We start from the raw sequence: 26484 nt of genomic DNA, 5'->3' as shown, positions 1-26484 counted from the left end.
GTAATACGTCGCAGTTGTAACAGTAAATTACCGGCGTAGGAGGTTTAGCATTAATTAACCAGCTGTTAACTGCGTTAAATGCCTGTTATAAACAATTACCTTCTGCCTCTCTTCTCACACTGCGCAACTATGGTCAAACGTACAACATGATCGCACAAATATTCAAGGGTGGATGGGTGTAACGCCGCTTTGTTTATATCGTTAAAAGTGATCTGCGGATGACGAATGACGCAAATGATTCGATCATATGACGAATATCAAAATCGGAGAAAATTCACTTCCCATATCCCTTTCAGTCCCACATTTTTTCCCTCAATATTAAGGCCCAAATTTTGTTACTCGAATGTTTTTAGGGTCGCTGATTACGAATTCAAGATGGCGGATGGAATATATCGTATGTAAAATGGAAAAAAAAACAAACATAACAATAACTGGGATAAGGCGAGGACATAGAAATTTTTGAGGCGACTAAAAGGTATATATGTATATACAATTCTCGTCAAAATTAACAAAACAACACGTATGATTGTCGTTAAAAAAGTGAAGCGAAATCTATGACAAGCTTGGCCGAGTGATGATACCTCAAATGATTCTTTTATCAATCGTATTATCTTACCTTCTAAATGGACTGTGAGAACTACCCCAGATACTAGTTCTCGGTGGAGAGGTTGCACTGTGCGACTGGGGATTGTACGTTGAATATCCATTAAGAAACGACATTTTTCTTCTTTTGTTTACGCGCCTAACAGTTTGAATTTCAAAATATATGTATATTTGTATTTTTTCACAGTGTGAGTTTTTTTCGTTGTTCCCCTGTCACGTGTGGACGGGTATAGTATTGTCTTTAATACTGTCCCAAGTTTCTCCTCGTATCAATAGTCAATTATCATTAATAACAAGAAATATATATATATATATATATATGTGTGTGTATGTATATACATACGTTGCTTGGTTACGTAATATTATAGTGTATATTTTTTGGCTTCACTGCTGTCTTTGGCACTAAGTATCAGACTTTATTATTACTTTATCTTATTATACATACGTTTCAAACAACTCGGACGATAACAATTTAATAAAATATTACTTTTTTACAAGAGGATATTAAGCTTCTTTTATTTAAAAAACTGGTTTCCTCGCGATTAAGTATTATACGCATTTATATCCAACTTTAATCGCCTAACCACTTCCAGTTAATGTTCGTTAATAATAGATCGAGAACCGGGGGAAAAATGTTCACAAAGTTCAATTCAGTTCACGACCAATCAATGCAATTGTTAAGATCACTTGACGGTGTTAAAATCACTTTGTCAGTTAAATTCTGTGTCAAGAAAGTTTAAAGCTCGTTGTACACACTAAAATGGATACATATTTCGTAATTACAAAACAGAGGTCGAAGTTTGAATTATATTCAAACAATTGTCCGGGGTCAAACTGACGTCTGTCTCATTTTGTTTATCAGACAAAGTATACAAACGTTTACGAAGGCGGAGAAGATTCTTCTTGTCAGGATTATCAAAAAATATATTTAACAAACGATCTAACGCGCAGGCATGCACATTGTGTAAAAAAAAACACGATAAGTCTCTTTTTTTTCTTAAGAAATCTTCAACAAGCACAAAATAGTGGGGTAGATATGTTACGACTTGGTCATTGGCGTTGTAAAAGCAATTTATTTTTTCTAATCACAGTCTTGAGGAATATGAATCTTTTGTTAGCCACAAACGGTCCAATATATCCCATTTTGTCTGCGATTATTTATCCAGTAGTAAAAACCACCCGCAACACTTTCAGGGCCCGTAAAACAGCGAATGCACAGAGTTTTTACTGGGAATAATATTCCGCACTGATCGTTGCTCAAACTATCGTCACTGGGCGGATACTTTTATTTTTTTCCTACAAGGAACAGCGTATTTCGATACGAAATCGACGCGTGTGTGCAGCTAAACAGCCACCGACGAGCACATCCTCACCGCTGACCGTCTTGACGAGAACTGACTAGAATCACGAGAACTGACGAGGACGATGAGCTGACGCTCCGCATTGGCCAGAACGCGCCGTGTCGTCGCGCCCCCGGTAAACGGCATGGTTAAATGTGGTTAAACGGAGAACGGTCAACTTGTATCTCCGCAGTCGGAGAAGAAGTGAAGATTAGGAATAAAGAAGGAGAAAAAAAACGGAAAGACGCGATGCCTCGACGTCGAAATCCTCCGCTGATCACGCCAGTTGTGTTTATCTCTCGAATGTGATGGTACATGAGCGAGAAGCAAATTACTAAACACAGATGAATCGTTAACTACATACTCGTACATAATGAGGGATAAACTCTAAGTCATGATGCTATCAGGAGTTGTCTCGAATCTGTTTTATTCGATAGAGCTGGTATAAAACTTATTCAGAAAACTTTCGAGACTGCATCGGTTTTGAATGAAGTACGCATCGTCGGCTTGGACAAACGCCCAGAGGACATACTTTTCTTATTCAATTTTCAAGTTTGATCTAATAACAGCTTATTTCTATTCCGATATATATTGTATTGTATATGTGAAGGAATTGTTTTTGGTCTCTTGGTTACTGTAGAACGATTTAAAGGATGCTGTGGTTTTGAGGGGAATGAATTCTCGTTGTATGGAAAACGTTAGGCTGTTTTAAGCACATGACTTTTAACGTGGGTATTATCATACTTGTATTGAGGCCCGCAGTTAGGGAGGCATCGATTAAGACGCGGTGACCTTTGAGCTCTGATTATATTATGCGAGTGTCGAGCTGCAGCGGTGCATGCACGCGTCTTAAAGAGGATGCGCGCTGCTGCAGCGGCTGAAGTTAAACTTCGAAATTCACATCAACATAACGTATTATTGTATATCATATCGACATGTCAAAATTGTTGTAGCAAGCAAGGTGACTGCAGTTTTTGAATCTGAGAAAACGAAGTTTTCGAAAAACGAATCGTGCCGCATTTTTACCATCTCAAACGCAATTCTGCATGGTCAAAAGTGGATTGCGTATATTTATATGCATGTATCTATAAGGATGTTTTTTCCTTTGATCATAACTTATTTTACAAGTCAAAATTTTATAAAATATTGTTCCTCTGTATGCTTAAAATTTGAATAAAACAATTCTTCTAATATATTTAAAAAATGATAAAAAATATGTCGTTTTTTTTGCCCTTCAAAACCCATATAACACCTTAAGGGCCATGAAACACTTCCTGTCCCGATGTCGTCCAACCGTGTGTATACACACTAACACACACGTATTGGCTGCATGTCGTTAGCATAAAGGCTAGAAACCAACACGTGCGTTGCATATGTTTATCTTTATAGAAAACGTTGCGCCCACGTTTTGCTCCTCTCAACTCGTGTCGATTGTGCTGCAGCTGCCTGATTTCAACGGCACTCTGAATGACACTTGAATGATATAATTAAATAATAATAATATGTAGTAAATTAAAATTTTGTAAAATCGAGTCGCTGAAATTATATTTATTATTAAATGAGTGCAACGGTTGTGGCGCTTGAATATTTTGTATTCTCGTATCGTTTTCTAGCCCTTGTTGTTTTCATCGCGAAAATTGTGATATTTCAGCCGAGTCATGCCAATTTGGATCCCGCTTTTAATTGTTGTCCTTTCATTCCGTTAACGTTCAGGAATTTCTCGGCTTTGCATGTTACTTGCTATTGTTAGAGTTCTTAGATTTCCATGCTGTCCCTCGGTACATTTATTACCCTAACAATTGTTTTCAGAGTAGGTATAATGCCGGATTCAGTGTAACACGCGGTGTTGCCGGATTAATGGTGATCTATTATACCTGTAGCTAGTAAATTTTCATACCTGCAGGCATAAATTTGTAAACCAGTACACGGGGTCGAGATTTCCCCTTACTGCTGAGGGTAGATTTGCAGTAAATCCTTGAACATTCGTCTCATTGACGTGGTATTTGAATACAGTAAAGCGTGGATTATCCAAACTACGTAGAACCAGGTAACGGTCTATTGTATATTTGTAAGAAAGAAGTATAAATTATATACATGATATATACGTAATTTGAATAACAAATATGAAAATTTCTATCTGCTACGTGTATCGTTCCTTCTCGGAATAATTTCTTCTCACTTTTTGTATGTCTATAGAAAGATAAGGTACAAATCATACGAAAGTTGTCGAATAACAGACGATGAGGGCAGCTAATTTTATCCACCGATATTTTTCATTGATAATTATGAAATTTTATATCAACTATTATATCATAGAATACACTTCCGTTGCACTGAATGCACCCCTATACTTGAGAAAAAACTGTAAAAGAAGTTTCGGATATCCACTTGATCATATGTACAAAGAGTTGTGAAGTACAAAAATCTGGGGCGATGAAAATTAAAACCTTTCCAAGCTCGCATAAAGGATGTAGCGAGGTTTCGAAAACAGATAAGATGTTACGAAAGATGTTTCGAAAATAGCTCTGTTTAGTTAGAATCGGTATTCCTATATTATCGAAACAAATTTATTTTCCCTTTTTACTAGTGCTTTCATAGAGAGTCGTTATATTGCAAATAAGGTAAAATACAGCATACCGCGCCTGCGAGGAATGCAATTTCACACTCACACCTGTAGCACGGGATTGCGTAAGTCAGGCGTTGAATTCGCACTACGAAATAAAAACTCTACCCCTAAATAATACGATTGCTGTCTACGTCGTATTTTATTTCAGCGTAAGTGCATCGGGAGATCCGAAATTAATTGACTTATCGCATGCACCCGATTGCGTATTTCTATCCTACACCAATACTGTCTATTTTTAACAAGTGTTGCAGGATATCAATACACACTCAACGTTGGAACAAAGATTGCTTCGAAACGCTGTGGTTTACCACATTCAATCTGACTTTCCTTTACTTATCAAAAGAATTCTGTCTTTATTTACAAGTAACGAATGGGGTGAGTTAAGAATAGCTCTGAGCTGCTGGCTGCAAGTAAACGAACATTGTGGTCCACAGATGAACAAACCGGTCGGCCAAGCATTGACTGACGCTACGTCCACACATGCTCAACTATGTAAATATACACACAAGTAGCGTAGAATAAAGGGTGTAAAACTTACGTCTCAAAATAGTTGATCGATGCCTCTGTATCGTCGGGAAATTCACGAATCATGTTTGAAAAGGTACGTCACTCCTTACGGCATTACTATTTTAGTCAAAACACCGGTAAAAACTTGACAGAATTCACACGCCCTTAGAACCCACTCACACTGCACTCGCCTAACCGAAAAATCTACCAAAACATTTGAAAGATACATGGTTCGGAATACAATCACGAGGTCGCTCACATCGCGATTTCTATTGGTTCACTCTGCGGAGCATTTTAATGATGGCGACAAAATTCACGGTTACCAACATGCAGGAGTCAGTCGAAGTTGCTGTTAAAATTTTCCTCGGTCTCGTAATATTTAGCCTGTCAAACCTGTTGGCATTCAAATGCATGTATTTAATAATTTGTGGGTTAATTATACTGTACGTAGCTAACTTTATCTGCAACATGAACATGGTGTAGTCGATCGAATCCAAAATTTCAAACGTCCCGCTATCGCATGGAGGAAATTTCATCGAAGTGGTTTACTCGATTGAAAGCGACTTTGCGAATTACGTCATCACAGTCGGTGTCGTCGGTGAATAATTATGGCCAGAGATATGCCGCGGGTTGCAACTGCGGAAGTATTGTTTTCTTTCTTACTATTTGCTTTTTTTAATGTGGTAGAAATCGTACAGTGGTCCCCGTAATGCAAAATATTTTCACTAAACGTCGCTCGGCAACAGTATTGGTAATAATATAAATATCAAAGATTAAAATTACTCGGATAAAGTGATATGTGGAATGGATTTTTATCAGCTGGAATTAATTGGAACTTAATAGAAAAAATGGGTAAACCGCAGCGACAATAAAAAACAAAAATAATCATAGTAGTTAGTTATCATTCGTTATCAGTGAATGCCGGCAGGCAGGTGACGTGACGTTGACAACCAGCTCGTATAAAACGGCGATATATCGTTGACTTCAACTTTGATACCACCCTCTTAGCAATATACGGAAAATCGAAGAAAATAAAGTTTGTTAAGATGTTTGTGAGCTTGAAAAACAAAATACGCGAGGAAACTGGCAGCGACGTTTCCACGGTTGTCAGAAAAGCTGGAAATGTTCGTAACGTTGGCACACGGCACACGTCTCAGGTAATGTTTCGCAATCGTAGTCGCACCTTATTACCTGGAAGAAAAATAAATCAGATTTCAGAAAACACGTGAATCAATAACATTTTTTTGCTTATCCGATGACGTTCTCAACTAGTTATGTAATTATGTTTCCTTCTTATTTTCTACCTGATTTTTTCTTGCAGACCGGTTCAACTAGCAGTATTAGCGGCTCTATGGTATCGCTGGATGGTTCGAGAGAAGAGAATATGGTTTCGCCGACGCCACCCATACAGCTTAAAAGAGAGAACAGTTTTGAATATAAACTAAGTGACGGTATGCAATTATCGTCTAAGGACATAAAGAGAATTGAAAGCAGAGAAGATGAGTGGAGGAAACGACTGGCGAGAAGAGAAAGCGAACTTGTGAAAAAGTTGGAAAAGAAAGATGAAGAATGGAAAGTCAGGCTGCAGGAGAGAGAGAAGGAATGGAAAAAATTATTGGATAAACAGGAGAAGGAGAAATTAAAGCTTGAGGATGAAAGAAAAAAAGCTGAGGATGCCAGACGAGTTACCGAACTTGCTTTAAAAAATGCTGAAGGTATGTGGAGAAAGATATTTAACATATGTTAAAGAATTTCATATCACTCTTGGATATTGTAATTCATGTAAAATAATTTCAACAATCCGTCACACAGCTCTGTACAAATGTAACTGGCATGCAATGATTGATAACAAAAAAATTATGTTTTTTTTTCTTTTCTTTGTCATGTGTTATTTTTGTATCAGTATTTAGAAGCAATTAAAAAAAAATATGCAATATGCAATTTGAAATGTAATCAAAATTCACATTTTACTCAATTATAATTTCATGTGTAATTTCCTTTGCCAGAGTACAAAAAAAAACTGTACAGCTTTCAAGAAGATGCTGAACAGTTGGAGGGTTTTCAAACACAGGAAATGGCAAAGATTAAACATCTTGTAAGTTTATATTACTTATCGTGTTGAAAGAAACTGTATTTAGAATACCAAAGAATTATCTCAAAAATATATTCATCTGATCAACAGTTACTGGCTAAAGAGCAGGAGGTAGAAGAGAAAGTACATCATCTAAAGAATGCAACCGCTGAGGTAGAGAGTCTCAAAACTGAAGTATCGAGGCTCAGGCGTTACGAAGATGAGTTGAATAACGTACAGGTGAGTACAAAAAGATATTCAACTACTTCGTTTTTAAACATTTCAAAGCGTGTACACATGATTATGTGAAATATCAATGGATCGAATCTAATTGAAGTTGACTACACTGAATTGATATTGTTCACGGTGTTAATATGATTCGAAAATTAATATTAGGGCCTTATTAACAGTATAAATTGTGCGTTTTCTGTACACTTGAATAAGTTGTAAGAACCTAAGTTTATTATTCATATATTCAAAGTCGATTTAACAAATGTCGCCTAATGTCTTTGTGACAGAAGGAGATTATTGTCTAACGCATGTCACAGATAACTCACAATGTTAATTGTTCTCTTATTTTTACTGTTGAATATTTTATCGGTTAAAAATCTCACAAACTTGTGCTTGTGGTCTTGATATATTTTTCAACAGCACAATAAGTCGCAAGGTTGTAAATAATATTAATCGGAAAAATATGTATGTTTTACAGTCTTTTACCACCTTAAACCTGAATTATTAAAACCGTATTCCTCAAATAGCTGGAGTTTTCCACATTATTACTATGGATAAGTAATAGTCATAATTTTTAGTCAATAAGTTCATAGGCATTCTTCTATACTGTAATGATTTTGCTTTTCGTTTTGTGATAATTTTTGCATTTTATCGTTCTCCCCTTTGTTTAAATCTATTTTTTATCTTTAGTCTTTCATTAATTTGAGAACTTTATATTTATATCCTATTTATACTCGGTGTGATTGTCGAGAAATGGGAACTTTATTGCTGCAAAATTAGTTTGGTTAATTTCCAAAGTGTTTTAATCCTGGGCTGTTTGTTAGTAGGTACACGCATTTATTTCATACAAAGTTGAAAAAAAAAAATCTGCTCTGCTACAATGGCCACGATATTCTTTTTTAGTTTTCATCCGCTTGAAAAATATTTACTTATGTGTGTAGATACATAAGTAGATATGTAAATACAACTGGTTTTACACATTATTTTCCTCAAATTCTATAAAAGTTTATCATCTACACATTGATCAGTGTTAATTCAACTTCTATCTTCTCCTGATTGTGAGCTGTGAAGTCTTTTATTACTCCAACAATGAAAGAATAAAAAATTCATTCGAGTAAGAACGTATTTAAAAAAAAAATAGAATAAAAAAAAAACAAGGAATTCAAACTTTAATCACTACCACAACGGAGAACAGATTATGCAGTATACCTGCTAATCCCGGCTGCTACCGTCGCTGCTAGAGGTACGTCTTACAGCTTAGCTTATATTCTCCAACTGTTTTATTAATCTCTCTCATTTATATCTTCCTGCTATTGGTTGTGGATTTATGGTCATTAATAATATTGAAGTTGTGATATCGATTAACTGGGTACTAACCGAAAAATCTTCTAGTCAATTGTCACTCCGAGTTTTTCTCTCTTTCTTCTCAACCGAAATATAGTAAAGCAAGAAAGAATTGACAATTACTAGGTATGATTTTACACCGAACATGAATTTTATAGTATAAATGTTCATGATTAAAAGGGATGTTTTTTTTTACTACAAACATAACTGTGTCTTGAAGTATCTTGTCACCAAAAATACGTGAAATTATCATAAATGCACGGACTTTCCTACCTTCTAACAAATGTAACATTAATTTCAGGACGAAATGGAAACACTGAGACATTCGACACAGCGTGAGAGAGCTCAACTGTCAAGTCAGCTGGCACAAACTGAAGAAGTAGTACGTCATCTGAAAGACAAAGTTTTTGTACTTGAGCAAAGAGTTTCTTTAGAAACAAACGATCAAACAATAGATGAACGAGTAGCAGATTTGATGAGGGAACGAACTTTGCTTGAGAGAAAACTTGAAGAAGCTCATCTCCATTTGTCAGATATTAAAACAAGTTGGTCAGGAAAAATTTCAAGTCTTGAAACTCAGGTCGGAAGACTGAGTAGACAAGCTGGTGAGGAAGGTTTGGAAAGAAGACGAGTTGAACAGGAGAAAGAAGAGCTTCATCAAAAAGTGAAACAACTCGAAGCTGAAATAGAGGTAAACAAAGTTGTGATGCAAACTAAAGATGCAAAGCTTCTGCGAATGGCCGAAGACATCGATGAGATGGCCACGGAACTTAAAGAGCTTCGGGCCAATGTCGATGACGAGGTTGAAGAGTTTAAGCGTCAGATTGTGAGTTTTCACAATACGCAGTGATGATGCACGAGAGTCGAGCACAGTAGATGATTGGAAAAATATTCTCCCCTTTCAGAAATAAACTAAACGATTTCAATAAGAATATTATTTCCACATGTGTCAGAAACGATTGTTCGAGCTTTTACGATTAGCTGTACCAAAAACATTGAGTCTGGTCTTTAGCATCAATATTCTTGCATCTATTTTAGTATTTGAGATTGTGATTTTTATTGATAATGGCAACTATTAGATATGCAAATGAACATTCCAGAATATTTTCCCCCTCAATCAATATAGAAACTGGAAGAATTATTTCAAAGGCAGCTAAAAGCTTTAAATAAGTATTTGGGCACTTCTCACTGATATTTGCATGTCCTAGTTAAAGATATGCTTACCGCTTACGCACCATTTATAATCGTTAATCACTCGCGAGCTTTAGGTCTAATTATTATTTTTGACAACAGTTTCTCAATATTATCTCATTTTTTTTCTCTAATTTTACCAGCATGCATGCATGACAATGTATATCTATAATTTCGTTGCAATAGTTTAATTACTCAGGTAATTATTACTTGGGAAAAAGATTTTTCTCATTGCATGACAATTAATAGTGGGAGCAAAACATATTTTATCTTAGCTATCTGGTATTGTTTACATATATACATTTACCATCCACCTATACCCTATATTACGCGACTTATACACTACGTTTTGTGTGTGAAAAAATATTATGTACACCTTTATTTATGGAATAAAAGTATTAAAAAAAAATTCAACATCCCTCGTTATTATTTTCGATTTCATACAACCCCAAATTCCAATTTTCCTTCCATCGTGGCAACTTGTCTGTTTTTCCGTGGATTATTTTTTTACACACATACAGACACATTCTTTTTTCAGAAGTAATGGTCAATAGGCTGTTACATCTCAGTTTAGCTGTAAATACCACTAACCCATAGTAATTAGCAAGTAATAATATACATGTATGTGTAATTTCTGTGTCACATATATACACAAAAATGTGTGGTGGAAAACTGCTTTCGGATTAAATTTAAAATTATATGATTATGCGATCCGTTTTTTCTGCACGCAGTTATTTTTTAATATTTTTACAGGCCTATTTCTCACTATTAAGTGTTATTAGAAATAGTAAATTGGGATATGAATGTTTACAAATTTTTAACTGAGTATGTCCTCACAATTTCTTTGTGAAGGATTTATTTCTTCATGCTTTAATACTGATGCCTCAATGCTTACAAAAGGAACAAAATATTATTAATTGCTTTTGAATGACAGGTCTTTGAGAATGAAATCGAATCTTTGAAAAATTTTAGGAATCGTCTTCGAGGGAAATCAAGCAACTCAAAAAAGATTTGCAGGAAGTTACATCGAAGCACTCTCTTGCAACAACGGAACTCGCACAACTGAAGTTATCATTGGATGGGGAAAAGACAAGCAATGCTTCCTTACATTTGGAGGTAGCTCGGTTGAGAGAAACATTAGAAACTGAAAGAACTACTACAGCGAAGTTACGAATAACTCTTGAAAAAGAACGGGAAGAAAAAGATGTAGCTTTACTAAGGAATGCACAAGTATCGCAAGATGTTGAAATGGTCAAGCAAGAATGTAGACGGCAAGAAAGTGAGAACAATGAATTACAAAGTCGTGTTAATAACTTGGAAAAAACAATAAAGACAGCTAACACTGAACTTGAGAAATGCCAAACGCAACTCGCGGAGACTAGACTGAGGATCGAAGAATTGGAGACAATGGAACACAGTAGAGAACTGGCTGAGGGTAACGAAAAAATGTTGAAGAACAGTATACTTGACTTAGAAGATCAGCTCAATGAAAAATCAAAGGTAAATGTAACTATAATTCAACGAATGTTAAATGACTAATTGAATTCACCTTACAGACAATCAAAGTTCTACAACAGCGGCTGGCAGATATGAAAAAAACTCTTCAGCGGGAGTTGAGGATTCCGTCGTCTTCATTGGACAGCGACGCAGAACCTACAGGGACAGCAACTGCAGTGATAAGTCCAAGCTCTACCAAAACTGTTACACCACGTCAAAATAATTCAAGGGAAGAAGATGTGAACTTCAAGTACCTGAAGCATGTTTTGATAAAGTTCCTAACAAGCAGGGAATACGAGGTACATAGCAAGACTTGTTGGAGTGTCAAAACGAGATCTGTGAATGAACGAAATTTAATTTACTTTGTTCGATCTGATGAAATATATTTGAATTTTTATTTATTTACCTTAGGCTCTGCACTTGACCAGAGCAGTTGCAACTCTACTCCATTTTTCCCCGGAGGAAGAAAAACTGCTGCAGGAAACTTTGGAATGGAAAATGTCGTGGTTTGGAAATCGTCCAAATTTGGGAATTGGCCAAACAGCAAAAGCGATACCACCAAGTTGATAGTTGGACTGAATAGTTGAAAATCTATAATTTTTATGTCGTCTACAGCGGGACAAGATATCCCTGAAAATTCACAATATTATGAGACCGCGATGACATTTAATAAGATCTTGATATGAAACATGAAATAATAACACTGATGATAATAAAGTTACACAAAGAGAGAGGTAATCTGTCTTTGCATGCATTTAATTATGATGTATGGCAACCGGTTTTATGAATTAAGAAGAGCGTTGAAGAGAATTTACCTCGATGAAGCTCGATAATAAGTATTATATTATCTTGAACAAATTACTGACACCAATGCTCTGTCTATACATATTCAAATTAAAAATTATTCACGGTATGTAAAGGGTTGCCATGTTAAAAATGAAGGAAACTCAAGGTATCAATGGGACAGAATTACCTTCACTAGCTTAGTCAAGACGGTGTTATATATGTCATATTGGAATATTTTTTAGAAAATGTGTGTTCCTAGAGAATTTTTTTACTTACATATTACATCAGTTTGTCAGAATTTTGTAATATAATCAACTAAAAATAAGGTCCTGTCATCCATCGCCACTCACACCTTAACACAATCAAACTATAAAAGGCACACATTCCGGTGTTGATTTTTAATAACCGATGATTTCTAGATCGTTAATGAATTGAAGAAAAAATTTTTACTTCTAGCACTGTTCAAATAGTGGATGTCATTGTGGATACCTACAATATTCGAAAAGGAATATCATTACATTTTGTGACTGCATTCACTTTGATATTATATTATTTGACAATAATATTAACTCAGAAGATTAACAAAAAATGTTTAAGAAGAAAAAAAATGGATTTCGAACAACGAATTGTAATCGAAGGATTGTATTGTTTTAAATTGTATCTTTGTAGTTCACGAAAGCAAGTTTGGGACTTCAGATTTTGAATTTAAGTACTCAATATGCTTGTAAATAATAAATTAAATAATTGCCATTGATATCCTGAGTATGAATTGGTTTAGAGTTTACTGTGAAGAATTTCAATCACTTCATTCAACATTTAGCGTGAAACATTTCAATTATTTGATATATTATTGGTGAACAGATGCATTGACTGTGCCTAATTTTCCATAACTTTTGCGATTATGACAGTGCCTAGCTAGTTCAAGAAGACCTTTTCCAGTTAGAATGTAAAGTATGAATGAAATAATATTAATAGAATAACACATTCCATACCATTCTCCAGTTTATTATTAATATTTTTATTTGCCATTGACTCATATGTGTCTTGATGCTCCATTTGTCTTACAGTCACCGTATCAACACATTTACGATTAACACATATTCCCTGCTGTATTTGATTTAATGTGCAATAAAACGCGTTTTTATACAGATCTACCATAATGAGTCAAAAGAGTATTGTTAATTAATTAGAATAACAATTAGTATGCGTTACATAGTGAGAAATTGAGGCTACGATTTTTCTCAGTTTGATTGTGCGATCAATCAGTTCTTCAGATGTATCAAAAAAAGAGTTACTTGATTGACCGTACTTGATGTTACCTCAAGTGGTGTGCAATTTAAATTTAATAATTTTGTACAGAACAAAAATTGAAGGTAATATTTCAAAAGTGTGTAAAGATATTACCATATTAAAAATAATCAATAATAGTATTAGGCTTAATCAATCAAGAAAATCTGGTCGTGGAAAATAACCAAGTATTATAAGTAATTATTCGTGTATGTAGTATAGGAATAGTTAGTGTTTCAACTCTATTTATTTACATCCAACAAAACTACCGATACATACTTCATTCACAACATTAACTCGCGATCAAATTACCCTGCGTGCAGTGTAGTGATGAATTGGGTATACGGTTAATTTAGAAATATTTTTCACTTTTTTTTCCTCATCTACTTACAAATTATAAGATACACATAATAATTGATTGAATCCCACTATAAGTTTTCAATTAAGTTTAGATAATCGCGAAAAAGGCACATTACACTGTTTATTTTTTGTAGTTTATTTACTATGTAATGTGATATTCAATCATGCATGTAGCATGTAATGTTACCACAGTCAGAGATTCATGATAGAAAAAAATTGTAAATTATTGGATGCATATATTTGTATACGGTTTTAATTTACGCGAAGAATTCGTCATATGCCAATAACAATTAACAGATATCCTGCAGAAATGCTACACTGTCAAATTGTCATTATTGTACCTTATAAAATGTAATGAGATTGATAATAACTGTGACCCCCGAGCAATATACACATTATTAAAAATGCGCAAACAATAAAAATCGTACGTTTGAACTATATTATTATTATTGTTGTTGTTATTATTATTATTATTATTATTATCATTATCATCTTCATTATCATCATCACCATTATTACTATATGTTCAACTTTCTACAGTGTCCAGTTCGAAATGCACTTCAATTAAAATATGCATATACAACTAATCCTTCTTACCTTAACCATCAGTTATCAACATTTAAAAACAGAAATGATGTGTAGAGTTTATCAGTCTAATTATTATTATTTTTTACCCAGCTATTTCAAATCTAAAGTAACTTGATAGTTGGTGGTGCAGTTACTATATTATAGCATTAATTATTTTTAAAAAAGATTATAAATTTTGAGCCATATTCATAATGTAATCAACCACATAATATATTAATTTAAACGCTTCCCCAATTTTCTAGCTACATGCGTTATTTATACCTGATTATCATTTTGAATATTTTTCATCTTTAATATCAAGAGTCGTATAAAAATTGCCACTAATTTATCTGCTCAATTGGATATTTAAAAAACTCAAAATCACTACATAATTAACATTTACATTGGTCAATAGTAATGAACCGAAGATAAGTACACCACATTTAAAATAACAGTTTCTTACAAACAGTTTTCAAGATAAGTATATTTATTCCAAACAAAAAAATCTGAATTTGAGTTTGCTGTGTGTTGAGAAAAATTATCCCCACCGTTGTTCTACAGTATCAACAATTGATTGTTTATGAAATTTATTTTGAAATACAATAAGTATGGTCGAATAAGTTTTAAAAAATCCCAATCCAAGTAATATCACTACATTTTAATTGTATTATACATGTATAATATACATACTACATAGGTATATATTTATACATGTATAGTTAAAAATGTAGTGTTTGTTATGGCATCAAAGACTAGAATTTTATACATACATACCAAGAACGCTCCCAAAAGAATTAGGATCTTTATCTGGAGAATCGGTTTTTGGTTTCTTTTCTTCATATTTAGCAAGCAATGAATGCAGTTATTGTGTCTATTACTCCTGTATCATACACTAGAATTATGTATCATATACTATGTTTATTATCCAAGTGAACGAATGTACTTTGAAGATTTCGACATCTGCCACTCAAATAAGTATAATTGATTACAGGTAACCAGGAAACAACGATCGTATATTATATTAATTAACTAGTCACGCAAATTCAAGCCAAATTATTCAATTAGAGGTATTTCTTGGTACCTCTAAATAATTGGGCTATCTTGGTTAACATCATCGTTTCACCTCTTCCACCGGCGTCTACGTTTCAATTTTCAACGTAATAGGTTTTCAATTCAGTAAGAAATCTAACTGATGGTAGGTGCAGTTTGAGCTGAATGAGACCTACTTTAAAAATGTTCTAAATTTACATATACTTTTACTCATATCTGAAGTTTGATGAGATCAAATTTTTGCATCCCAATCTCTAGTTCTTACACTTGCTTACGAATTATAATTTTCTCCTGACGTTTGCACTTCCAATTTACATTTCTTGATTCATCGTTATTGGGATGTTAATAAAAAAAATCATCGTTTATGATCCTTTTTTTAATCTTTCATTTCCTTATATTCTTGCTTTAAATACTCAATGAAAATGTTAGTAGAAATTACCTCTCCGTGATCACACTAGCATGATTTCGTTCCCAGAAACTACGTATTTCTTATGGGACGAACAATAAGTGTGACCGTGAAATACTTGGACTAATGTATTCCTTGTCTTTCACTCCTCTCCTACCGTTCTTCATTCATAACAGTTCTGATTTGGTAGATTCCTTGGCAAGTAAGTCCTGTTGTTCATTTTTTTTTTTACTTATTTTGCACAGGCGCAAATATGCGACCCGGTGTACTACGCACCTTACAATTTTGCCGTCCCGGAAATAATTTCCTCGTACAACTCAGGCGTCACTTGTACGTATTCCTTATTACCTGACCTGAAGTATACTTTATCCTGAATTTTGTTAGGGTCAAATCCCTCTTTTTGCAGGTTTATTTTCTTCAACTTAAATGTACCCGTCATTTCGAGTTCTTTTACAATGCGCAGAAAAATTGGCCGAGCATAAGAGGGAAGAGCTTTATCAAGACCCTCAGCCAACGCTTTAAAGTCGAGCAGACTATCGGGATCGACTATAGCTGCCATTCCTGCCTTTCCCTCCATTCCAGGTACCTATAAATAAAACATATGCATAGTTGAATTCAGTGGCTGTTCCCATTGATTCTTCCCCTACTTTTGCATCTTCATGTACCTGTACTCCATAGACTGTAGCATCTCTGTGACCAGCTACATTGCTTACAACACCTTCGACTTCCGCAGTTGCTACATTTTCCCCTTTCCATCTGTAAGTGTCGCCAGTCCTGTCCTTGAAATAAAAATATCCATATTCGTCCTGGACCAGAATATCACCTGGAAAAAGAAGTGGATGACACTCATATTTTTCCTCAATCGAGGACCCGTATTTTGTGTGGTAACAAATTTATAGCAATGTTCAACTTACCAGATAAGAATGCTTTGTCACCTTTGCTGAACACGTTTTCTATTGTTTTACTCCTTGATGCTTCTTTGTCCAAGTATCCATTGAATTCTCTTGAAGCATTTCCCTGCTTGATTAGTCCTATAAACATTCCAGGCTCGTCTGCAAGAATGATATTAAAAAAGACATATTAAATTATCAAACAAAATGCTGTTATGATTCATAATGTACAAAAATTCATCGTCATACTTGTCTTCGCCCTTATACAAAATCCGTCTGGTCCTCGGATGGGCTCGCAAGTGTCCGGAGTAACCCGTATAAGAGCTACTGGATGCAAAGATTTTGGTAATATCGATGGAACAAATCCGACAGCTCCAACTTGATTGTCAACGTTCACTTTAAAGAAGAGGAGTAAAAGAATTAAATCTTACATTTCGAACTTAGGAAAATATTAGTTAAAAATTAACGGTAGTTACCAATGTTAGCATTTCCTTCACTAGATCCATAAACTTCAGTTATCTGTTCAATCTTGAAGCGATTAACAAACTCTTGCCAAAGCTGAGATCTCATACCATTGCCAACCATCAATCTAACAGAGTGGGCAGAATCTTCAGGTCGAGGTGGTGCCGATAATAAGTACCGACACATCTCACCAATGTATTGGGCAAGCTGAAAGCAAGTAAACATAAATTAATTTGGTGTAAATTAAGGACCCGATTGAGAGTAACAAGAAGTTCGTATGTATTTCACGTGTCCTTAATCTCCACTTGACCAAACCATCATTCAACTTACAGTACAATTGTGTTTTATGCAATCCGTCCAGTAGGCAGATACGGAGAATTTTGATCTCAAAACACTTGGGATTCCTTTGACTAGTGCACAACCAGTACCGACTAGACCTCCAGCTGTATGATAGAGCGGAAGTGGATTGTACATTATATCACTGTTTGCTCGAAGGCCCAGCATATGATAAGTGGCCATAGTGATGAGCAGATACCTGAAAAGCACGATTAAGTGCAGTATTACACCACCGAATATATGCATATAAAATTTGAACGTTGGAAACAATATCAGGTATTGGATGAATCTGACGAACTTTTCGTCGTTTAGATAAAAAAAAATTCTAGTATGACAATTAAACGAAGTAATTTATTTTTATACCATATTAATCAAAAAGTATACGCCTGAGTTTTAGTGCGAATATCCGGAGACTGGCATGTTTCGCAGGGGATTTACTACCCCTTTGGTTTAGAGCAGTAAAATACAGCGTCATTGTTCGACTAATCTCATTCTGGTAAAGTTGTAGGGTCTCTCTGACAAGATTAGGTATAATATAATGTAATAGACAAATAGTATGATGTTTGTAGTGATATATAACATGAGGTTCTTGAGTGACAAATTGGAATTTTATTTATTCATGGAATATAATCAGATAGTCATACGCACTTGTCACATATTATTCTTTCGTAATATATCACGAATGATAAGGATCCGACGCACCAATAGCTAGTGTAGGCCTTCCAATTATGAATTATTACATCTATGGGTATAACTTGCTAGCATACCCACTGTATTTCCTACTACACTGAAGTACGACCTACATTTTGTCACTCAATACTCATTAATAATTCGTTAAACCCATATATCCCGCAACAACCAACTATGAGGGACATAGATGGTCAAGCATTGTTACATGAAGACAGGTACATGTATGTACAGTACAAGAATAGAATAATAATCAATACAGGAGGATGGGATTTGGTGATTTAATTGCTTGTTGCTCTTGTTTGAAATCCTAGACTTGAGGCAGACACGACTCAGTTGTTATTTTTGCAATAAAAAATTAGCAGCACTACTTCTCACGTTAAATTCTTCAAAACTACAATACTTATATTTCCACTGGGAACATTTTTCAACCGACATAATAGTTCTTACAAGACAGTCTTGTAACCCCTCAGGAAGGGTGAAAATAATTGTTTACATAAAATTAGGGGAAATTGAATAACTATAATTGAAAAATAAAAAAAATTGTACCTTGAATGCGGCATCAGAGCAGCTTTGGGCAGTCCAGTTGTGCCGCTTGTGTAGATGTAGAGTAAATTATCCCTGTAACCAGGAATATGGCCAACTACTGGAGGCGCAGTACTACCTTCGGCGAGAAGCTTTTCAATGTTTTTAGCACCGTCTAATTCCTCTCCCAAAGGGCTCCCCCACTCATATCTGTCAATTCCTTGTATAGTATCTGTGATCTCACTTATTGCTGTAAATAAATAAATTATGGTAGTGAAAATCGATTCGGGATAAAGCAACGAGCATCAACCACAATAAAGATTTAATCAACGTACCGATTCCCAAATCTTGAGTATAAATAATTGCCTTCACTTTTGCTGCAAGTAAACAATGCAGAAGAGGTTGCACACGCAAATTGGTGTTGATGAGAGCTGTTACCACCCCTAATTTTCCTAGCCCCAGCCATATCGCAATATATTCGGGCCTGTTGTGCATCATCAATGCAACCGCGTCTCCTTTGACATATCCAGCCTTCTGGAAGACAGAAGCTACTTGGTTGCTGAGTTTCTCTATCTGTGGAACAACAAATCAACTATATTAAATCAGGGTTCTGCTTGGTTTTGGAGAAAACTGAGTGATCGATTGAAATTTAGTTTGTCATTTATTATGTAATAAGAAATCACACATTCTGTATTGAATGTGAAAAATAAATCACTTACATCCAGGTTTGTCCAGATCCGACCCTCGAAAATAAAGCATGGTTTATTGGGATAAATTCGCGCACGTTCTGTGAAGATCTTTATCACCGTTGTGTTGTTACGTACGAAACCCTTTGTCTCAATATCGGCGTTAATGTAGCGATATAAGAACCTGCGAAGAGAAATTAAAAAATAAGTTATAATCACTGATTAGAATATAATGCGTTCTCAATGTGAATGGATCATTCAGGTAACTTTACTCTACTATTCAGAAAGTCCTTATTTGACTATAAATGATCAACGAAGTAAGTTTTTTAAATGTCTAATGCATAGTATATATGTATATAGACATTCTTATAACAGTTTAAGACCAGAGAACACATAAACGTTTCTCGATATAGCGTAGCAGAATCGAATTCCCAGGAAAATAATAGATGAGCCGAATATTACGTGCGAGCCGAGCATCTGTCCTTGCGTAAGAACCATAATTACGAGGTTGATCTATGAAAATCTAATGAACTGTTACAATTATTGATCATTACCGGTCTTGACGTGCGGTGTCGGCATATAATGTAAGGAAAAAGTGTGCGGGAGATGGGGTATTATAAGCAGCTTGAGTATTGAATGAACAGTGCATACGTGTAGTAGTAAGCTAGGAAGCTTTCAGCTTATCTATTCCTCATACAGCGCAAGTATGAATAATTAGTATAGGTGGCAAAGTACGTAGTAAATCAGTGATAAGCGATTGTCGTAATTATGTACAATAACAAGTACATGCTTTGTTTATAAAAACAATATTTAGCGCTGCTGCACGTATGGAAGTGCGATAATAAAGATGACCGTTAGCCTCAGACAGTTTTTAGCGGCACTGATAACGCTAGACAATATCCGTTATTTATGTTGACCTTTTCGACTTGGAATTAAAAATATAGTAGGATCTGTTATTTAAACGATGCTAATTATCAAAATATTCCTTTCACTATCATAGTATGCGGATTTAAAAAGTTTATAATTTACTAATCAATGTCACATTTTTCGTCTTTCGTAATAAAGAAGGAATTGTAAAATATTTCAACCGATTTTCATATTGCATAATGACGCCCTCCATCAAATTATGATGCGAACAATAATTTTCGATAATAATCACCAAGTCGATGTGATACGATTAGTGTAAAAATAACGTGGAAAAAATTAACAAAAGCTATATGCAGCGTGATAATTCGATTAGCACGACACTTTACTAATCGTTAAGTCTCCCGATATGGAAGAAAGAAAGAAACAAAACAGAATTATTTTCATTCTGCAGTATAATGATAAGGGTTAACACATAAAATTTCAAACAATATAAAAATACTGATTTCTTTATTATGGATGAAGTTCATTAAGACTTTTATCAATGACTATCATTATTATTACTATAAATTCAAAGTCCGCATTCGTATAAAGTTATTTTATGCAGTTTGGACTCTTTGAACGCGGAAACGTTGCGTCAGCCAGAAATTTTCTTACGATCAAGGAGAAGTGATAACTAAGTCAGTTGTAATTTATAAAAATCGACTAAAGTTACGTAATATACATGCTGATAATACAAAATTCATATTACACGACTAGTGCAGCGTAATTCAATAATTATTATTTTTATTATATTCCTTCAGTCTGCTAATTGTTTCAGCTCTAATAACAGTTTCACTACAAGTCTCATCCCAGAAGCACTCGATTTTACTAACGAGCGTAAGCATCGAAAACGAGACTTGGTATCAAATAAACGAAACCAGGTCAACTGCATCGGTCCTATGGTTTATCAATAATGCATTATAGACCTCCTCGATTGGTAGTCAACAACAACTGTCCGAATACCCATAAATTTTTTTATTCTAAATTGACAAAATCGACTGCTAATTGGATTAATTATCCATTAACTCTCATCCATCGATGAAAACGACATTGTATCGGTTCGTTACATTCTATGCCCCCCCCCCTGCCCCTCAAACTTTTCAATCATTACCTGCCTTACGTATAGCTTATATGCGTGTGAGAAAATTAGAATAAGAATAATTTCTCAAAAATTATAGTAATTACGCAGATGATCAATAAACGTCTTCTCTAATTATTATACTGTTCTTGTATTTAGATATGACTATCAACACTGTTGCAAGGAACTATATAGTAATATACTAATTTTACTTATTATCGCCGCAATTACACGGCTTTTGAAGTCGACTTTGATAATTATTTCAAGTATTTTATAATTAGATGATAAGTATTTTTTGTTTTTTATTATAGTCTGACGATTCATGTTATATATATATATATATCGTCTTATACGATATTTATATTTGACCGTATAAGAAATATTAACAGAACGAAATTCAACGTTGTAAAAGAGACAAAGTTAAAGATACCGAGAGAAGATACAATTTTTCCGAGGCTGTGGTTTATGCAAAATTTAATGTTCCTTGCGCTCTGGTCAAACCCTTATCAGGGTTGAAACTTGGGGGTCGTCCGCAACAAAGAAGCACTGTGTAACGTTTTACACACATACCTACAACTCTGACCTTTCTACCGTCTTACGCATGTCAAGCTATAAGTATACCCTATCACGCGGATCGAAAGCTGTACATATTTAATTACTGAAAGCCGAGAACTGCTGTCTTATATATTATAGATATATATATACATATATAAGCAAATGATACACTTTTATGAAAAATTAATAAATAATTGCACAACTCGTATAAGCATATACCTTTATAAAATTTTATGATATTCAAAAGAAATTTTCGAAACTCTTTACTACAACGTATTCCTCCGATGATCTTGACCTCGGACAATATGCAAGTGTGAAATTAGTTTAGCATAGCATTTTTTCATGTAAAATTGAAATTTTATCTCAAATTCTAAAAATTGTACTGACAAAATTTCAACGAGGTGTTAACGAAATATGATACCTATACTTATATTGCTCGTATGTGCGGAAATGCAAAAAGTATACCAAAGCACAAGTTTCCACCTTTCATCGAAGAACACGTAACTAAATATTGTATCGTCTTTTCATACTTTTCTGTATACATGTTTTATAATCAGCGATTCTATATTAGAATAGTAGGCGACTGTGATATATATATATATATATATATATATATATATATATATATATATATATATATATATATATATATATATATATATGGTGCATACGGTATAGACCCCGGTCATTATATAATCATAGACCATAGAAAATGCTGCACTTCTACAACTTCTCTTACGTATATGCCTATGTGCGAAGTATTACAGTGTATTTATACATATATTCATGCATGCAGATATGGATCGCAGAACTAGTACACGTAATCAAACGAATTTTCATCTTTGTAGAGGGCAGTTAAAGAAAAATAGAACAATAAAAACTGACTTTCCGTCAGTTTCTCACAAGCAATATTAAACCTTTTCCGCGAATTTTATTTCTACAACGACAAGAAAAATCGAACACGAATCCTTAACTTGATTGAAGAATTTCGGTGTTCCAAACTTTCCAAGACTTTGAATACTGCTATCTGCTATCTATCAAATCTATAGAGATACTCTCAGCACTTTTTTGCCTTAACGTGCCAACGTTTTTCACGTAGTAGTCTTCATCGTGACTGACTAATGTTAATAACAAAATCCAAAGATTACCTGAGGAGACTATGCTTTAAAAATAATCACACTGAAGGTAGTAACGTTATCGCAACGATTTATGCTGAGGAAAAACTGTAAATCTACGATTTTAGAATTGTCTGAAATTGAATAAACCGTAATAAAAGAAAACACATTTATACTTCGAAATCTTAGTTCCTTAAAAATCATTATAAATTTAAAAAAAATAGCGATTTCTCCCCAATATTTCTATAGGATAACGTTACGAATTCGAAACTCGTAAAAAAAAAAGATATATACAAACTCGACGAGTTGACGAGAAGATTTCTACGCTCTGCGACGACGCGTGAAAAATATTTTGCGAAAAATCTAAATATATATACATACATATAGTAATGAACAAAGATAAAAGAAAAAAAAAGTAAGAAAATAACTCATCGTGCGTGTGCGGGTCATTGGATTTCGGATAATGACAGTCAGTTTTGCGACATGCAATATATTACTTCCTGGGAATACTCACTTGACGTCACGAGGCAGAGTCTTGATGATAACATAGATCCTCCTGTGGTACCGATAAACGAGGGGGAGAAGAGCGACGGCGAAGGCTATCTGGGCAATCCGAGCAGCGGCACCCTGGATGCGAGTTCCAACACCCGCAGCCATCAGGCCAACCAGCGCCAGGACCAAAACCAGGAATCTGACGTCCATCGCTTCGCTTCACAGCCCCGACACGGCTACCCTGCACTACCAGGCAACGGAAAACGGGGGTTGCCAGGTGGACGGAGAGTTGCGCCGGAAGAACGGGGATGACGACGGACCTGCCGACAAGGGTGCGTAATTCGTAACGATTCGCGCATGCGCCAAAAAACCAACTCCGTCATATAGATGTAACGCGTTTCTCTATTTCTATATACCTGAATATCATGCGAGAGGTGAATTCCACGTCTTTTTTGCGTGGTATTACATGATGCATGTAATGTGTGAAAAACACGAGGGTGAAAATATTACGGCATTGTTTCCGCACGTTTGATTATTGCATCTGTTATACCTGATGTAGTATAATTAGGTCAGGCAACTCGGTTTGGATTACTGATCGGTTTTCGTTTGACCCTTTCGAGTCTCATTTCAATTGCCGGTGTCTGGAGAATTAACTTGTCACTTCAGATAAGGATTATAGACTTTGCTACTGAAGAGATTCCGATAATGCACGTTTTTATACTGCATAATGTAAAAGAATTGACAAGTTATTTCTACACTAATTGTTAAGTAAATTTTAGAAAATCTCAATTTTTCTTAGTACACTGTACTGCTGATTGATTTTATCTGTAAAGTTGACTCTTAAATCACAATATATAATCAATTCCAAAAGTTGACAGCTCTTTTTATGAAAATTGGCTTTTTGCCACGTTACACTCGCCTTTATTTGATATTTTTTAATTCCCTGCGTATTGCTCCTGCACGAAGATGGAGAAAATGTTGCAATTTTTTCTAGTGTTTATCACGTTTCAACGTGACCTCACATAGCCGAAGGCCCGTATGAAAGATACCGATTTCGAGGTGACAAAATTTCTCCGTATTTACCCAACGAACCGGTATTCAAACCTGATTATGTTGAGTTACACTCCTATATATACGTACATCGAGATATAAATTGTCCAATATAACACATTCTGCTAAATCTATTAGCGTATCGCATCAAAGTGCAAAACAGTTTCACCCCAAAATAAAAGAAAAAAATCATTTTGAATACTAAATGTTATTTGCTTTACAAACTTATTACATTTCTCACGATCGCAAGATGAAGTTGGATATTCTTTTTATTCTAGATGATCTACGATATTCATCCCGTGTTAAAAATAAGCGTGTAACTATAAGTAATAGCTTCGACTTCTAGGACGTAAAAATTAAAGTAGTAAAAAATTAAAAATAATACACGACTGGTAGTAAAAAAAGAAAACACCATGTACATCTGGAGACGGAAGCAATTAGTTCAGCACATGTACAATCACAATAGCAATATAAAAAAAAACAAAAAATCTATCCTGAAGAAACGTGTAGAACCGTATAACTACGTAGTTGATTGTTATTAGTACCTTATCACTTTCGATGCATGTACAAATAAGGAAAGAAGATGGGTAAAATGAATTATTGGCGACAGGTATTATTGAGCGACTCGAGCTGTTCGAGGGTCGCACGGTTACTGCAATATTGAAATTTCTCTGACTCTGATAGAACTAACCGAGCAGCCGACCGACCGACGGACCACCACTACAATCGTTCTGTTCCTTATCATCCCTTTCCGCCGCAACACATCGATTCCGATATCACACGTATATCGGATACGTGTACATTATGTGTACACGCGGCTTTCCACCCCCGAGAAGAACGTTCGAAATCCAAGAAGACGAGTCGTGACGAAATAGTTTTGATTGTCAGCTAGTAATGAGTGTGAGAATGAATGAAGTTATAGTCACGTTACTATACTAACTATACGTTTTTAAGAAAAATCATTTCTCCGCGCCTTTGGGGATGTCTGAAATTCAGGGAAACCAGGATAAAGAGAAGATACTCTTATTTTGAAAAGACAATTCATAATAAACGTCGTTTTAAAATTGCGTTATAATAATTTTATCCCTGATATATCCTCACGATAACGTTACTTAGTTCAGCCTCATTGAATAACGTCGATAAATCGGAGCCTCAGAAGAGACGGAAAAGTTTAGAGAAAATTGTAATATATTTTTCCATATCAATCTGTTTACTCAAAGTGTTCCACTTTTTATTACGTGACATTGGTTATCCCTCAATTTATACAACAATATAATGACTATCGTACAGCATTGACCTCTGGCCTGGAAAAAAATCTGTATGTATGTACTTTAATATACGACGTATTACACCGATATACATTTAACGCGTATACTGTTAAAAATGCAGTGTTAAATTAATGTTTAATTTTCCACTAATCGGTGTGGATTTTTATTGACACCGTGAATACAAACACAGATAATAGATATTAAACGCTCCCAACAATAACGGATTTTCGTAACTTTTGGCTAACTCAGGAATAAACACGTGTTGTTTCTGACTTGTTTTATCTGGAAACGATGCTAATATAGGAATCAGCTATAGTGGTTCAACAATAATTGCGAGAGATAATTAAGTGTAGGCGTATTAAAAATTTTAAACGTAAACAATAACATTATTATTCTAGGTGATAATGAAGCATATATATATGTGAAAAAAAAAAAAAAATTAAATTGCACAATAAGAAAAGATGCATATATAAGTATGTATAGTTGATAATTGTGTAAAATGAGAAACGTCGACATCTCTCTTGACCCGGTGAAATATCATCCATTGAATAAACAACAAATCAAATAA

At 34.7% G+C, this 26484-nt stretch overlaps 3 protein-coding genes across 12 annotated transcripts in view; 1 reads left to right on the top strand and 2 right to left on the bottom strand.

Moving 5' to 3' along the window:
- Positions 1–5283, bottom strand: part of LOC124406129 (CDK5 regulatory subunit-associated protein 2) — a 30867-nt gene extending 25584 nt beyond the window's left edge. For 3 of the 6 annotated variants that reach the window (XR_006929163.1, XM_046881521.1, XM_046881525.1), the window contains exon 1: positions 617–1990. Coding sequence is in view for 5 of the 6 variants with exons in the window: in XM_046881525.1 (XP_046737481.1) it covers positions 617–720 (104 nt within the window). In the remaining variant the exon portion in view is untranslated. Of the gene's footprint in view, positions 1–616; positions 1992–5107 lie in introns of those variants that run through there. The other 3 variants (XM_046881520.1, XM_046881517.1, XM_046881518.1) reach the window with 3 other exon arrangements.
- A 384-nt stretch (positions 5284–5667) lies between these two features.
- On the top strand, positions 5668–13411 carry LOC124405720 (golgin subfamily A member 1). 3 transcript variants are annotated; one of them, XM_046880868.1, is made up of 8 exons: positions 5669–6233; positions 6398–6791; positions 7083–7171; positions 7259–7387; positions 9024–9548; positions 10886–11413; positions 11470–11709; positions 11822–13411. In XM_046880868.1, the coding sequence occupies exons 1-8, from the start codon at positions 6123–6125 to the stop codon at positions 11975–11977; spliced, it is 2172 nt and encodes a 723-aa protein (XP_046736824.1). In that variant the 5' UTR covers positions 5669–6122; the 3' UTR covers positions 11978–13411. The 3 variants fall into 3 exon arrangements, with proteins under 3 accessions (XP_046736823.1, XP_046736824.1, XP_046736825.1); XM_046880867.1 differs by having other exon boundaries at positions 5668–6233; positions 11470–13411; XM_046880869.1 differs by lacking the exon at positions 9024–9548 and having other exon boundaries at positions 11470–13411.
- Positions 10670–25300, bottom strand: LOC124405722 (long-chain fatty acid transport protein 4-like). 3 transcript variants are annotated; one of them, XM_046880872.1, is made up of 11 exons: positions 25194–25300; positions 23621–23918; positions 19486–19636; positions 19107–19339; positions 18791–19021; positions 17549–17753; positions 17233–17425; positions 17006–17152; positions 16781–16918; positions 16532–16689; positions 10670–16452 (listed from the first exon to the last, which is right to left on the bottom strand). In XM_046880872.1, the coding sequence occupies exons 2-11, from the start codon at positions 23806–23808 to the stop codon at positions 16144–16146; spliced, it is 1953 nt and encodes a 650-aa protein (XP_046736828.1). In that variant the 5' UTR covers positions 23809–23918; positions 25194–25300; the 3' UTR covers positions 10670–16143. The 3 variants fall into 3 exon arrangements, with proteins under 3 accessions (XP_046736828.1, XP_046736829.1, XP_046736827.1); XM_046880873.1 differs by having other exon boundaries at positions 23621–23844; positions 25143–25206; XM_046880871.1 differs by having other exon boundaries at positions 23621–23922; positions 25147–25206.
- Positions 25301–26484: the final 1184 nt, after the last annotated feature.

The sequence above is a fragment of the Diprion similis genome, chromosome 4, assembly GCF_021155765.1.
Source record: "Diprion similis isolate iyDipSimi1 chromosome 4, iyDipSimi1.1, whole genome shotgun sequence".
In the NCBI taxonomy this organism is placed as follows: domain Eukaryota; kingdom Metazoa; phylum Arthropoda; class Insecta; order Hymenoptera; family Diprionidae; genus Diprion; species Diprion similis.
This window is presented reverse-complemented; position numbering and strand designations above follow the sequence as displayed.